Raw genomic sequence first — 13,958 nt, 5'->3', positions numbered from 1 at the left:
AATGCACCTTACTGTATCATTCCACTCCATTCCCTCCTGCACCTTTATTACTTACTTAATTTCTTAGTTTTATCGTATTTCTTCACACTGTTTTGCACTGACTAAAGGGCTTTTGCAATTTCTTTGTACTTGTTGCAATGACAAATAAAGTTCTATTCTATTCTATTCTATTCTATTCTATTCTATTCTATTCTATTCTATTCTATTCTATTCAAAAATATTCGGGGAATAGCCCAGCCGGAACAATAATTAGACGCAGGCGGTCGGCAGTTTCTCGTCGGATTGTAATCGATGTAACCACAGCTGACGGGTTCAAAGTTAGTCCAACATTACCATCGACGAGTGGTGTTTGTTTTTGTCGCGATGCCGTCAGAAAATCTACGATGGACAACTTTAGAGGCCTTAAAAAATTCACCGAAGGGCAAAATAAGTTTCGACCCGTACTGGTCGGAACGAGGAGAGGTGAGTTAGAACCGGTTAGCTCCGGTACTAGCTGGTGAGCTAACCGGCGGCTAGTTAGCTGGCTGCTGGGACAATGCTAGTTTCAATTAAGATACTAAACAACTGTGTAAAAATAGTTAGACCACCCTTGTTTTCTTCAATTTCTTGTTCATTATAATGCCTGGTACAACTACAGGTACATTTGTTTGGACAAATCTAATGATAACAACAAAAAGAGCTCATCAGAGTTTAATTTCAGAGCTGATATCTGACATTTTCCATGGTTTTCTCGAAAAATAACCAGAATCACTTACGTTCTGACATCAATAGCTATGGCATTGTACTGCGAAAAACAGTAGTTTTAGGATTCCATGTCATGTTCTGTCTGTTTTAGTCCCATGATTCAAACAGGAGTCAGTACTGATTCATAATTATTGTTTCTGATGACTGCAGTTTTGCGTCTCTTCATGCTCGCCACCAGTTTCTGACATTGTTCTGCTTCACAGCAACCCATTCCTGGTGCACTAATTCTAACTAATCTGCTTTATTTTTTGGGTTTGTGGTTCTCCATTTTGGGTTTGATGATTTTCCACTGGTTTTCAGGTGGATTTAGATCTGGTGATTGAGCAACCAAGGCATGGTTCCAATGTTCTGGTTCTCCATCCAGGCTTTAACTGACCGTGCCGTATGTCAAGGAGCATTGTATTGTTGGAAAGTCCAGTCATTGGAGGCAGGACAGTGTTTTCCAGCTGATGGAAGAAGACTGTTTTCTAGAGTAGCCCTGTACATGACCTGGTTCATTTGCCCTGTTCCACACAGACTGAAACTACCCCAGATGGTCACTGATCCACCCCCATGTACACTGCCAAGATGGCTGCCTTTGTGGCTTCACATAATTCTTTAGTTTTAGGCGTTATGTGAGAGCTGACAACTTCTGAATTGTGCTACGAATGTAAACAGGAAACCACTGTAGACCTTCACATGTGCTGCTGATGACATATAATGTCCTCTTCTATACCCTGGAATACAATGAAGCTGAAGCATGTCAAATAGGACATAAAGTATGATGGAATCAGCTGCATTTTTTGTCATGTTCATTGTTTTCGTCAGGTAATAAACCTTTAGTGGTACCAGGCATTAAAATGAACAAGAACTGACGAAAACATCGGTCGTCTAATCATTTCTTTCCATGACTGTAGTTGATGTGTGTAATTTAATCCTTTTCTAAGAGTCTAAACCAGAATGAGCCTTAATGTTTTCAGATTTTATGTGATGTCTGTATTTGTACATAGCGGCTGTGTGACTGAATCCTGTGTTTTTGCAGCACATCCTGGCCGGATGTAAAGACGTCCTCAGCTTGTCTCCTCACTCGGCCGTCATATTAGAGCGTCTCGGTTCGCTGCCTCTCCAGCAATCCTCTTTTCTGAGCTCCAGCTCCGGAGACTCGAGTCCCGGTCCGTCGGAGGAGAGCCCAGCCTCCGTTTCCTCCACAGGATCCGTCTCCGACATCAACACCAGGAACGTCTTGCTTTCTGCAGCTCCGTCTCTAAAGAACGAACGAGATCAGGCGAGTTTCTCAACCTGAAGTCTGTCAAAGAACTTTAAATGATGTTTATTGTGGATCTTAGAGACAGCAGCCTCATGAACAATATTTGCCATCAAAATGCAGTTTATTTCTATTTCAGTTATTATTGAGTTATCTAAAATTAAAGAGAAAAAATAGAGAGTTTTTGAGTTTTTCCCTCCCAAATGTAGCTTTTTCTTCTTGATAGATTTACCACTTTTATTTCAGAGAGATATGAGTATTTTTTTGTTTCTTCCTATAAATTTGTGTCTTTGTAATGTCAGAATATTTATTTATTTTTTATTGCAAATTTACCACAATTATAGATAAATTTGGGACATTTATGTCAATTTTTTTAGGTTAATCTTTCAAATTTACAAATTTTTAAACTCAGAATATTATAGCGAATATATTATGTATTTTTTCTGTAAAATTCATGTTTTTTTTTCTGGTAAATTTACCGCAATAATAAATAAGTTTGGGATCGTTATGTAAGAATTTTTGAGGTTTGTTTAGCAATTTTACCAATTTTTAACCCCAGAAAATATGAATTTGTTTTGTTTTTTCAAGTAAATGTTTAATTTGGATGTTTATGTCAGTATTTTTGGGGTTTATTTTGCAAATTTGTGAAAAGAAAATATTTTATTTCTATCTTTTTTATTTTCTGGTGAAATTGTGTTTTAACTGTAAATTGTACAACTGTGAAAGATTCCGTTTTTATTACAGAGAATAATTTTGTTTTGGTTTTTACCACTTTTTTCAGAGTGTATTTCTGAAAGTTTTCTTGAAAATTTTAAAGAATATTTACATTTTTTATGGTAAATTTGTGCTTTTTTTCTTCCAAATTTACAGCTTTTAATATTAATTAAAAAATATTTTATTTTTACCTTTTAAATCTCAGAAAATATACAGATTTTTTTCTTGTAACGAAATAGTTCAAATGAAGACTTTTGGCTCAGAATTGTGTCTAAAACGGAGTCTAAAGCAGCAAGAGCTGACATTTATGTTTGAGATTATTTGATTTCTTTTCTTTTGATTTAAGTTATTTAAAGTTATGGCATCAGAAGCTGCAGATTGTTTGTCTTTTAGGGTGATTTTTAACTTCTCTATGGGGCTTTCTTTCTGTTTTTGAGTCCTGAACGTCTCCTCTTGCTTATTCGCTGCAGACTTCCAGTGATGAGACGAAGGATGAAAACCCAGAGGAGGACGTCAGCGAAGTTTCCAGTCCGGTGTCGCTTCCCTCCATCTCCTTGCTGTCGCCCAAAGCCATGGAAACGGCCGGACGGATCATCCGGTTCGAGGAGGAACATCGAGAAAAGGCCAAGGTGGGATGAGAGGCTGAGAGAGGCTTGAAGTTCTGTGTTAAAATACGAGTTTTCTGAAGCACTAGGAGGCTTCTGATCCATTCTGATGGAGACGATAAACTTGATTTTCACCGACTTTGAATAGAAATGTGAATATCCTACGACAGTTTTGTAACAACTGAGGAAAAGTGCCTCGATATCAAGGCAGTAACCTGGTATTTTGAGGAAAACTTGTTGAGCAAAGCAGTAAAGTAAAACAAAAACAAAACAAAGCGGTATAATCCTTGTTTTTCCAGGCAAAAATGAATATATTTCAGAGTATTTTAAGCCTCCTTTACCCCATGTCAACATTTTAAAGTCAAAAATAATTAAAATATAATAAAATGAAGCATTTTAACAGGAGATAATGAGATGAGAAGAAGAGGGGGTGGCGGGGGTTGAATATTCGTTTATTTTATTTTGAATGTGTGCCTCAGCTGGCCCTCAGGCTTCGGCAGGAGGCCCAGGAGAAGCTGGTGGTTTCGGTGGCGAACGCCGAGTCGGAGCAGCTGAAACGTTTTGAGGAGCTGACGGAGCTGAAACAGAGGCAGGAGCTGCAGAGCATGAAGGACATGATGGACCGAGAGTAAGACGCTTTCAGCATTTCTCACTTCTCTGAAATGTGTTTTTAAAAATGTATTACTTTAGTTTGAGTGAATTTCTTCCCCTAAATTTGTGATTTTATAATCTCAGAGTATTTCCTTTTTTTCCCAGGTAAATTATTATTTTTTTCGGATAAATTTTTTTTCTCTTCTTGTAAATTAATATATTTTTTTTCGGGGAAATTTTATTTATTTTCTTGTAAATTTATCTTTTTTTTCGGGTAAATTTATATTTCTTTTCTTGTAAATTTATATGTGTTTTTTCAGGTAAAGTTCTATTTTTTTTCTTGTAAATTCATATATTTTTTTCGGGTAAATTTCTATTTCTTTTCTTGTAAATTTATATATGTATTTTTGGGTAAATTTCTTGTAAATTTATATATATATTTTTTTTTTCGGGTACATTTCTGTTTCTTGTAAATTTATATATTTTTTTTCGGGTAAATTTCTATTTCTTGTAAATTTATATATATTTTTTCGGGTAAATTTCTATTTTTTTCTTGTAAAGTTATATATATATTTTTCGGGTACATTTCTATTTCTTGTAAATTTATATTTTTTTTCAGGTGAATGTCTATTTCTTTTTTTGTAAATTTATGTTTTTTTTTTCTGGTAAAATTAGGTTTGTTTCTTGTAAGTTTACCACAATATTAAATAAATTTAGCACGTTTTTTTCAAAATTGTTTGAGGTTTATCTTACAAATTTTACAAATTTATAATCCTGGAAAATATAGAATATTTCATTCATGTCTGAGTATTTTTTTCAGAGTGTCTTCCCATAAATTTATGACTTTATAATCTCGGAATATTTTATTTTTTCTATTAAATTTATATTTTTCTTCCATTATGTTTATGCTTTCTTTCTTACCGCAATAATAAATAAATTTGGGACATTTGTCAGAATTTTTGGAGGTTTAACTTGCACATTTACAAATTTATAATCCCAGAAAATATTCTTTTTTGTGCGTCTGTTTCCCCTGTAAATTGTAAAATATTCCAATTTTTTTCTTATACATTTATGGCTTTTATTGCAGAGAAAAATGTAATTTTTTTTCTGTAAGTTTAAATACCGTTGTTGTGTTTAAAGTCTCTGATTGTTGTGAGATTAAACGCTGATTCTTCTGCAGGACTAAGGAGAGTATGGGCCGCCAGGAGAAGCTGAAGGAGGAGCAGAGACACAGAACGAAGGTACGATGATCAGACGACACGAGGACACAATGCTTTTCAGGGGTCCTAGTACAGACCCCTGCGGTACGCCATGCCTAACAGCACAGGACTCAGAGCACATTGTTTTTCTTTTGCTTTTCTTTTTTAGCCCTAAAAATATCTGATAAATGAAGCTACACTTTCACAGATATCTTCATAAATATTCACACTTTATGCTATGAAAATTCCATGCAAATCAGAGACACGTTTCAGCAGAAATCGATGTATAAATGTGATGATTTGAGGTTAAGTAAACACGTTTGTCGATCAGATCATGAACCTCCGTGTGAGGGAAGCGGAGCAGCAGCGTCTCCGGGAGGCCGAGCTGGAGAAGCAGCGTCAGACGGAGGGCAGGGAGCGGCTCCGGGCCCTCAACACCATCCAGGAGGAGATCCTGCAGCTCAACCGGCTCCTAGAACCGTCCTCCCAGACCAGGACGGAGCTGCCGTCCAGCAGCATCAGCTCCTACAGCACCAGAGGCAACCAGCTGTGCTCGCAGGTGTCCGAGGTGGTCCGAAAGACGGCAGAGGTCGGTTCATTTGATGCTTCGTTACATCTGGACTGCTGTTTACCGAAGGCAGATTCCTCGCATGTGAAAACCTGTTGTTTGTTTTCAGGGTGAGTTTCCCAGCGTGGAGGACATGACGGCGGCCGAGCGAGCCCTCCACGAGATGAGGGCGCTGATCCGGCTGATGCAGGAGGAGGCGGCAAAGGCTCAGGAGAAGAAGAAGGAGGAGGAGGAGCGGGAGGAGCAGCGCAGGAAGCAGGCAGAGCTTCAGGCCCAGCAGGAGGCGCAGAAGAAGGCGACGCAGGCGGCCAAAGAGAAGGCTCAGAGGAGAGGTGAAAAAAGACGAATTATGAGCCTAAATATTCCAATTAAAGCTGCAGAAGTGTTTTCAGGAGCACGTCTGTAGCGGAAAAGTTAAAAAGCTTGTTTAAATGAAGGAAAATATTTAATGTTAGTGACACACAAACTGAGCGAAATATTCCAAATACGTTTATTTCAGTTTTGCTCTTGAAATTTAAATTCTACATATGCAGTCTTAGAATTTAATCAAACTTTATTTATACAGCAACTTTTGTACAAGTTTACAGCTTATTGAAGTTTTAATTGATAATTAATCAAAATATGAAATCCAGACCAGAGTATATAGGACTTAGAAATGACAGAAAATAAACAAATAATTAAATAATGATGCATTTAACAACAAAGTGGATAAAATATAACTAGATAGAATGGAGAAGATGCCAAATACAATCAGAATATAAGGAGTAAAAATCAAATTTTTGTGGTATTTTTACATCTTTTAAATGAATCTAAAGCAGGAAACTAACTTTGTGACACTAAAGTTTCCATTAGAAATAGAGAAAAATACATTTAAATTTCAAAAATATTCACAATTTCAGGTTTTATCCTCTCAAATCTGCTCTTTTTTTCATGTTTTTATAGCTGGCAGTGCAATATTCATAGATTTGTGGCCTTTTTTAGACAAAAAAAATGTTATTTTTAACTATTAACTGAGATTTTATGTGCTGGATTATTAAATGGTTAACAATAATAATAAATGTTTTACTTCTTTTAAGTTGTATTTTATTTATTTGAGCAACTTTAAGGAAACACAGACACATCCAGAGTTAAATTTTTCTACTAAATCAAGTATAAAGAATATAAAATAGTGGAAAAGTTTGATGTTTAATTATAAAAACAGAAAATGCAGTGAAATTACTGAGTTAGGAAGACAAATAAATGCTGTGACAGAGCTGCACTGGAAGATTATTGAAAGAAAAACACTCAGGATAGAAAAACTGTCATGAAAAGTGAATGTTTAAAACCATATTTAGCATTTTTCTGTGGCTTCTTTCCTCCTCCAGGCCTACAGAACAGCGCTGAACAGGCGACTCTGAAATGGTTCAAGGAGCTTCAGGACTCGGCTGCTCGCTGCACTCAGTCCTTTGAACAGCTAAACTCCCCGAAAGACGCCCAGGTGGGTTCTGACGATTTTGTTTCATTATATGGCAGCTTTTCTACATAAAATACAGCTGAGAAAGTAACATTTTGACCCCTAAAACCCAGCAGCAGGTTTAAAAAAGGTGTTATGTTTGAAAAATCACCAAAATTAGCCCATTTATGGGTCACGTGGTTCTGTCAGGAAGAACACCCGAATCCAAGCCTCAAATCACTTCTTTCTACTTGTTTTGTTTAAAAAAAATTGCCAAAAATAGATACTTAAATTTATACTTAAATAGCGTTTTTCAGGATACTCGGAGACGCTCAAGAAAGGAGGTCGAGCACACACATGAAATAAAATAAATGTGTATTGCAGTGAAAAATGAGGCACAATAAAACAATTAAATATCGACTCTCCTCTGACATTTTATTTTATTTTTTTGTAAAATAAATCATCACAGTCATATAGTTTTTTTCTTTTAATAACAATAATAATAATAATAATAATGCCTAATAATTACATTGTGCTTTTTCAGATACTCTGAGATTCTTAACAATGGAGGTAGGAATGCACAAATAAAATAATAAAAAAAAGGTTAAAATAAACTACATAAATATATAATTTAAAATCAAGTAAATAAATCTTGCAGTGAAAAATGAGGCACAATTAAACAATTAATTATCGACTCTCCTCCAACATTTTTATTTCATTTTTTTGTAAAATAAATCATCACAGTCATGTAATTAATTTTTTTCTTAATAATAATACCTAATAATTACATTGTGCTTTTTAAGATACCCCGAGATTCTTAACAAAGGAGGTGGAAACACCCAAATAAAATTAAAAAAAATATTAAAATAAAATACATAAATACATAATTTAAAATCAAATGAATAAATCTTGCAGTGACAGTGATGCACAGTGCAGTGCACTTCATAATATAAAGCATGGTGGTGGCAGCAGCATCATAATATAAAGCATGGTGGTGGCAGCATCATAATGTAAAGCATGGTGGTGGCAGCAGCATCATAATATAAAGCATGGTGGTGGCGGCAGCATCATAATGTAAAGCATGGTGGTGGTGGCAGCATCATAATGTAAAACATGGTGGTGGCAGCATCATCAATGTAAAGCATGGTGGTGGCAGCATCATAATGTAAAACGTGGCGGCAGCATCATAATGTAAAGCATGGTGGTGGCGGCAGCATCATAATGTAAAGCATGGTGGTGGCAGCATCATAATGTAAAGCATGGTGGTGGCAGCAGCATCATAATGTAAAACATGGTGGTGGCAGCATCATCATAATGTAAAACATGGTGGTGGCAGCATCATCAATGTAAAGCATGGTGGTGGCAGCATCATAATGTAAAACGTGGTGGCAGCATCATAATGTAAAGCATGGTGGTGGCAGCATCATCATAATGTAAAGCATGGTGGTGGCAGCATCATCATAATGTAAAGCATGGTGGTGGCAGCATCATCATAATGTAAAGCATGGTGGTGGCAGCATCATCATAATGTAAAGCATGGTGGTGGCAGCAGCATCATAATGTAAAGCATGGTGGTGGCAGCATCATCATAATGTAAAGCATGGTGGTGGCAGCAGCATCATAATGTAAAGCATGGTGGTGGCAGCATCATCATAATGTAAAGCATGGTGGTGGCAGCAGCATCATAATGTAAAGCATGGCGGTGGCAGCATCATCATAATGTAAAGCATGGCGGTGGCAGCAGCATCATAATGTAAAGCATGGTGGTGGCGGCAGCATCATAATATAAAGCATGGTGGTGGCAGCAGCATCATAATGTAAAGCATGGTGGTGGCAGCATCATCATAATGTAAAACATGGTGGTGGCAGCAGCATCATAATGTAAAGCATGCAAACAGAAACGACTCTTTAGACCTTTTTTTCCCCGCTGTTTGGACTGTCCTCAAACTTTTTTTACTCATGGTTTTTTTCCTCTGAGTTCAGACGAAGAAGCTGAAGCTGGAGCTCCAGAAAGCCGCCACCATCCCCATCAGCCAGATCGCCAGCAACTCGGGATCGCAGCTCCGAGAAATCTTCGACAAGATCGACAAGCTGCTGTCGGGACGTCCGGTGGTCTCTGGAGGGAAGCCGGTGTCGACCTCGATGCATCCTCAGGGGCTGGACTTTGTCGGCTACAAACTGGCTGAGAAGTTTGTGGTGAGTCTGACTGAAATGTTCAGCTTGTTCATTTATTTCTATTCCTTATGAATTCACACATATTTTCTGCTAACTCCCTCTTTCTTTTATGGTGTAGAAACAAGGGGAGGAGGAAGTGGCGTCCCACCATGAAGCAGCGTTTCCCATCGCTGTCGTAGCTTCTGGAGTCTGGGAGCTCCATCCTCAGGTGGGAGATTGGATCCTGGCTCACCTGCACAAGAAATGTCCGTACGCCGTCCCTCATTACCCCCCGATGAAGGAGGGAACGCCGGTGGAGGAGTACCAGAGGTGAGGCTCGTCTTTTAGCTCCGTTTAACATGAGAAAACCCCAAATAACGAGCGTTTTGTCCTGCAGGATTCTGGGTTACCGTGTGGACGACTCCGGAGTGGAAGGTCAGGACAGTTTCCTGAAGAGGATGTCGGGGATGATCCGACTCTACGCCGCCATCATCCAGCTGAGGTGGCCCTACGGCTCCAAGCAGGCGGTAAAAACCCTCTTCATCCGTCTACCACGGAGGCTCTGAGCGTTTGGTTTTGACTCCCTCGTGTTTTCTTTGTGTCCAGGCGGCTCCTCACGGTTTGAACCACGGCTGGCGCTGGCTGGCTCAGATGTTGAACATGGAGCCGCTGGCCGACATCACGGCTACGCTTCTGTTCGACTTCCTGGAGGTGAGTCCTGCAACTTCAAAGACGCCTCTAAGTCTAATCAGGCACATTCCCAGGTGTTTTATATCATTCTGGACCTTTAAACCTGCACCTGTTAATTTATTATATCCTGGCTCTTTGTGCGTTCGCTCAGTTTGAAGATAAAAAGCAACAACAGCTGTCAGATTTCACTTCTCTTTATTGTTCTGAACTCAAAATGTCAACTTTTCACACAAATCTACACAGGTTTTAGCCTAAATCTGATGCTAGTTATTGTGTTTTATGTGTTTTAATATCAATAAAAGCACAAAATGCAGCTTTTTAAACAGGATTACTATTATCCTCTGCACATTTAAAAATAATTAAACCGTATGTGGTATGAATTTGCACATTCTTTTCTCCGTTTGCAGGGTTTTTGTTTTGTTTGTTTTTTGCTTACTATAATAAAACTGATTGTTTTTGGGTTGGGAACACTTAATAATAAACAAGTTAAACAATGAAAAAAGTCAGAGAGAAGTGCAAAGTATCATTTTAACAAAAGGCAACGCTCATTTCAATTGACTGAAAGGACTGAAAATTGACTTCAGTTGTAATAAAAGTAATGTTTTCCCATCCACAAATATCATAAATAATATCAGTCCAGTCATATCGCTTTAGTATTTTCTGGTCTTAGCCATTTTCCGGTGATGGTTTTTACTTCCAACTGCATTAAAATCTGTTAATTAGTAATAGCTAGATCAAGCTAGAGCTAGTTTTATTTGATGGTGTGTCACTGATCTTCAAAATGAAATGTCCAGATTAATTTTTTTTGTTGTACAAAATCTTATGACCCTCCATCTCTAGAAAGAAATGAATAATGAAAAGCTTCTGTGTGTCCTTCAGGTTTGTGGAAATGCGCTGATGAAACAGTATCAGATCCAGTTCTGGAAACTCATCCTGCTGCTGAAAGACGAGTACTTCCCCAGGTACGAGGTTTAAAAACACGTCTGGTCGGTCGGTGGAATGTTTCACTTTAAATCTGTTTTATCGATCTGCTGTTTGCCTTTTTAAATCCAGGATTGAAGCGGTGACCAGCAGTGGACAGATGGGCTCTGTCATCAGACTCAAACAGTTTCTAGAGGTACAAATGTTGGCTCAGAATGTCTGTTTTTATTAGTAGTAGCTGCACGATGTCATGGCATGGTGGTGGCAGCATGATCATAATATAAAGCATGGTGGTGGCAGCATGATCATAATATAAAGCACGGTGGTGGCAGCATGATCATAATATAAAGCACGTTGGTGGCAGCATCATAATATAAAGCACGGTGGTGGCAGCATCATAATATAAAGCACGGTGGTGGCAGCATCATAATATAAAGCATGGTGGTGGCAGCATCATAATATAAAGCATGGTGGTGGCAGCATCATAATATAAAGCATGGTGGTGGCAGCATCATAATATAAAGCATGGTGGTGGCAGCATCATAATATAAAGCATGGTGGTGGCAGCATCATAATATAAAGCACGGTGGTGGCAGCATCATAATATAAAGCACGGTGGCGGCAGCATCATAATATAAAGCACGGTGGCGGCAGCATCATAATATAAAGCACGGTGGCGGCAGCATCATAATATAAAGCATGGTGGTGGCAGCATCATAATATAAGCACGGTGGTGGCAGCATCATAATATAAAGCACGGTGGTGGCAGCATCATAATATAAAGCACGGTGGCGGCAGCATCATAATATAAAGCACGGTGGCGGCAGCATCATAATATAAAGCACGGTGGCGGCAGCATCATAATATAAAGCACGTGGCGGCGGCATCATCGTAATATAAAGCACGGTGGCGGCGGCATCATCGTAACATAAAGCACGGTGGCGGCGGCATCATCGTAACATAAAGCACGGTGGCGGCGGCATCATCGTAACATAAAGCACGGTGGCGGCGGCATCATCGTAACATAAAGCACGGTGGCGCGGCATCATCGTAACATAAAGCACGGTGGCGGCGGCATCATCGTAACATAAAGCACGGTGGCGGCGGCATCATCGTAACATAAAGCACGGTGGCGGCGGCATCATCGTAACATAAAGCACGGTGGCGGCGGCATCATCGTAACATAAAGCACGGTGGCGGCGGCATCATCGTAACATAAAGCACGGTGGCGGCGGCATCATCGTAACATAAAGCACGGTGGCGGCGGCATCATCGTAACATAAAGCACGGTGGCGGCGGCATCATCGTAACATAAAGCACGGTGGCGGCGGCATCATCGTAACATAAAGCACGGTGGCGGCGGCATCATCGTAACATAAAGCACGGTGGCGGCGGCATCATCGTAACATAAAGCACGGTGGCGGCGGCATCATCGTAACATAAAGCACGGTGGCGGCGGCATCATCGTAACATAAAGCACGGTGGCGGCGGCATCATCGTAACATAAAGCACGGTGGCGGCGGCATCATCGTAACATAAAGCACGGTGGCGGCGGCATCATCGTAACATAAAGCACGGTGGCGGCGGCATCATCGTAACATAAAGCAGGGTGGCGGCGGCATCATCGTAACATAAAGCAGGGTGGCGGCGGCATCATCATAATATAAAGCAGGGTGGTGGCAGCATCATGTATATACTGCATTATTCTAGATATATAATACTACATACATACCACTAAATCCAATCCGGGATGGATCAGTGGGTAGAGTGGCCGTCTTGTAACTGGAAGGTTGCCGGTTCGATCCTCAGCCCGTCGTGTTCATGTCGAGGTGTCCCTGAGCAAGACACCTAACCCTTAATTGCTCCTGATGGGTTGTGGTTAGCACCTTGCATGGCAGCTCCCACCATCAGTGTGTGAATGGGTGAATGTGACATATCATCATGTAAAGCGCTTTGGATAAAAGCGCTATATAAATACAACCATTTACCACTAAATATTATTCATGAAAAACCAGTAAAAATGCATTTCTAAAGTTTGATATTCTGTTTTCTCCATCTAAATAAAGTGTGTTTTTGTCTCCAGACGTCCCTGCAGAGCCGACAGATCAGTCCACCTAAAGGCCAGCTGAGCGCCACCTTCTGGAGGTCGTGATCCAGGAAAGATTTTACTGTTAGGACTGAATAAAGACGATGAATGTGGCGGGAGACGAGCTGCTCTGTTCACTGAAGGAGGCGATTTCCTCAGCGAGGAGGATCTGATGCTGGGGATTCTCTGGATGGACGGCAGGATGTTCATGTGTCTTCAGAGTAATGCAGGTTGTTGAGGAGCAGTTTTGTTTACGTAAAATAGACTAGGAATTTTAAGCCAGTGCTTCCAGTGACTTTAAATTAATTTATGAGTTGTTTAGCGTCCTGCTAACTTCTACAAACAGTATTTGCTCAGCATTTTTGTGCTTTTAAATGGGTATATTTATTTCTTTTAATGTGGACACGCTAACGTCTGCTTAACATTTAGTGCCTGAGTCTGAGAATCATCTTATTTTTGTGGGGGTGGAGCTTTTTTGTTTGTGTTCAAAGATTTGGAGTTTTTGCTGTTTTAGTCATTAATCCACTGTGTGGAGGAGATAAAGTCTTGTTTAGTTGCTGTCGGTGAATTCAGCCCAAGATTAGAAGCACAAAGTGTTGAAGTACAGAATTTTTCACAACTGCTGATTTAATCCTGAAGTTAAAGCAGAGTTTTTGGAGCCGATTCTGTGTTTTAATGTGATTAGTTTCAAAGAACTGCAAATGTCTGAAATAAACCGCATCAGCTGTTTACTGAAGTTTGTCCTTTTTTTTATCTTACACTTAATAAAAACAAATAATTCAGCCCAAACTGATGGAAACTTTCACATCATGATGCTGCCACCGCCGTGCTTCACAGTGCGGATGGTGTGTTCATGAAGCTACAACTCTTTGCATTGCAAGTGTTTTTAAAATGACCACAAGTCCTTTTTTTTTTTCAACATTTTCTTTATTTCGCATTTTTACAACTATGAACATTGAGTTGGTTTTAATACAGTTAATCCATGCGGAGCTGGAAGATTGCATATGAAGA

At 39.4% G+C, this 13,958-nt stretch overlaps 1 protein-coding gene across 1 annotated transcript; it reads left to right on the top strand.

Annotated features, from left to right (window-relative positions):
* The first annotated feature begins 257 nt into the window (after nucleotides 1–257).
* On the top strand, nucleotides 258–13,676 carry gle1 (GLE1 RNA export mediator). The gene is made up of 15 exons (XM_022219919.2): nucleotides 258–462; nucleotides 1,766–2,008; nucleotides 3,172–3,330; nucleotides 3,786–3,934; nucleotides 5,078–5,138; nucleotides 5,428–5,685; nucleotides 5,774–5,996; nucleotides 7,029–7,141; nucleotides 9,080–9,292; nucleotides 9,390–9,580; nucleotides 9,648–9,777; nucleotides 9,857–9,961; nucleotides 10,820–10,902; nucleotides 10,994–11,057; nucleotides 12,945–13,676. Exons 1-15 carry the CDS (start codon nucleotides 364–366, stop codon nucleotides 13,011–13,013), a joined length of 2,160 nt encoding a protein of 719 aa, XP_022075611.1. The 5' UTR covers nucleotides 258–363; the 3' UTR covers nucleotides 13,014–13,676.
* Nucleotides 13,677–13,958: the final 282 nt, after the last annotated feature.

The sequence above is a fragment of the Acanthochromis polyacanthus genome, chromosome 7 (genome assembly GCF_021347895.1).
Source record: "Acanthochromis polyacanthus isolate Apoly-LR-REF ecotype Palm Island chromosome 7, KAUST_Apoly_ChrSc, whole genome shotgun sequence".
Classification (NCBI taxonomy): domain Eukaryota; kingdom Metazoa; phylum Chordata; class Actinopteri; family Pomacentridae; genus Acanthochromis; species Acanthochromis polyacanthus.
This window is presented reverse-complemented; position numbering and strand designations above follow the sequence as displayed.

Coding starts and splice junctions, on each gene's coding strand:
- gle1 (XM_022219919.2), top strand. CDS start 364: ATGCCGTCAGAAAATCTACGATGGACAACTTTAGAGGCCTTAAAAAAT. Junction 5,997..7,028: donor AGAGAAGGCTCAGAGGAGAG/GTGAAAAAAGAC, acceptor TTCCTCCTCCAG/GCCTACAGAACAGCGCTGAA. Junction 7,142..9,079: donor ACTCCCCGAAAGACGCCCAG/GTGGGTTCTGAC, acceptor CTCTGAGTTCAG/ACGAAGAAGCTGAAGCTGGA.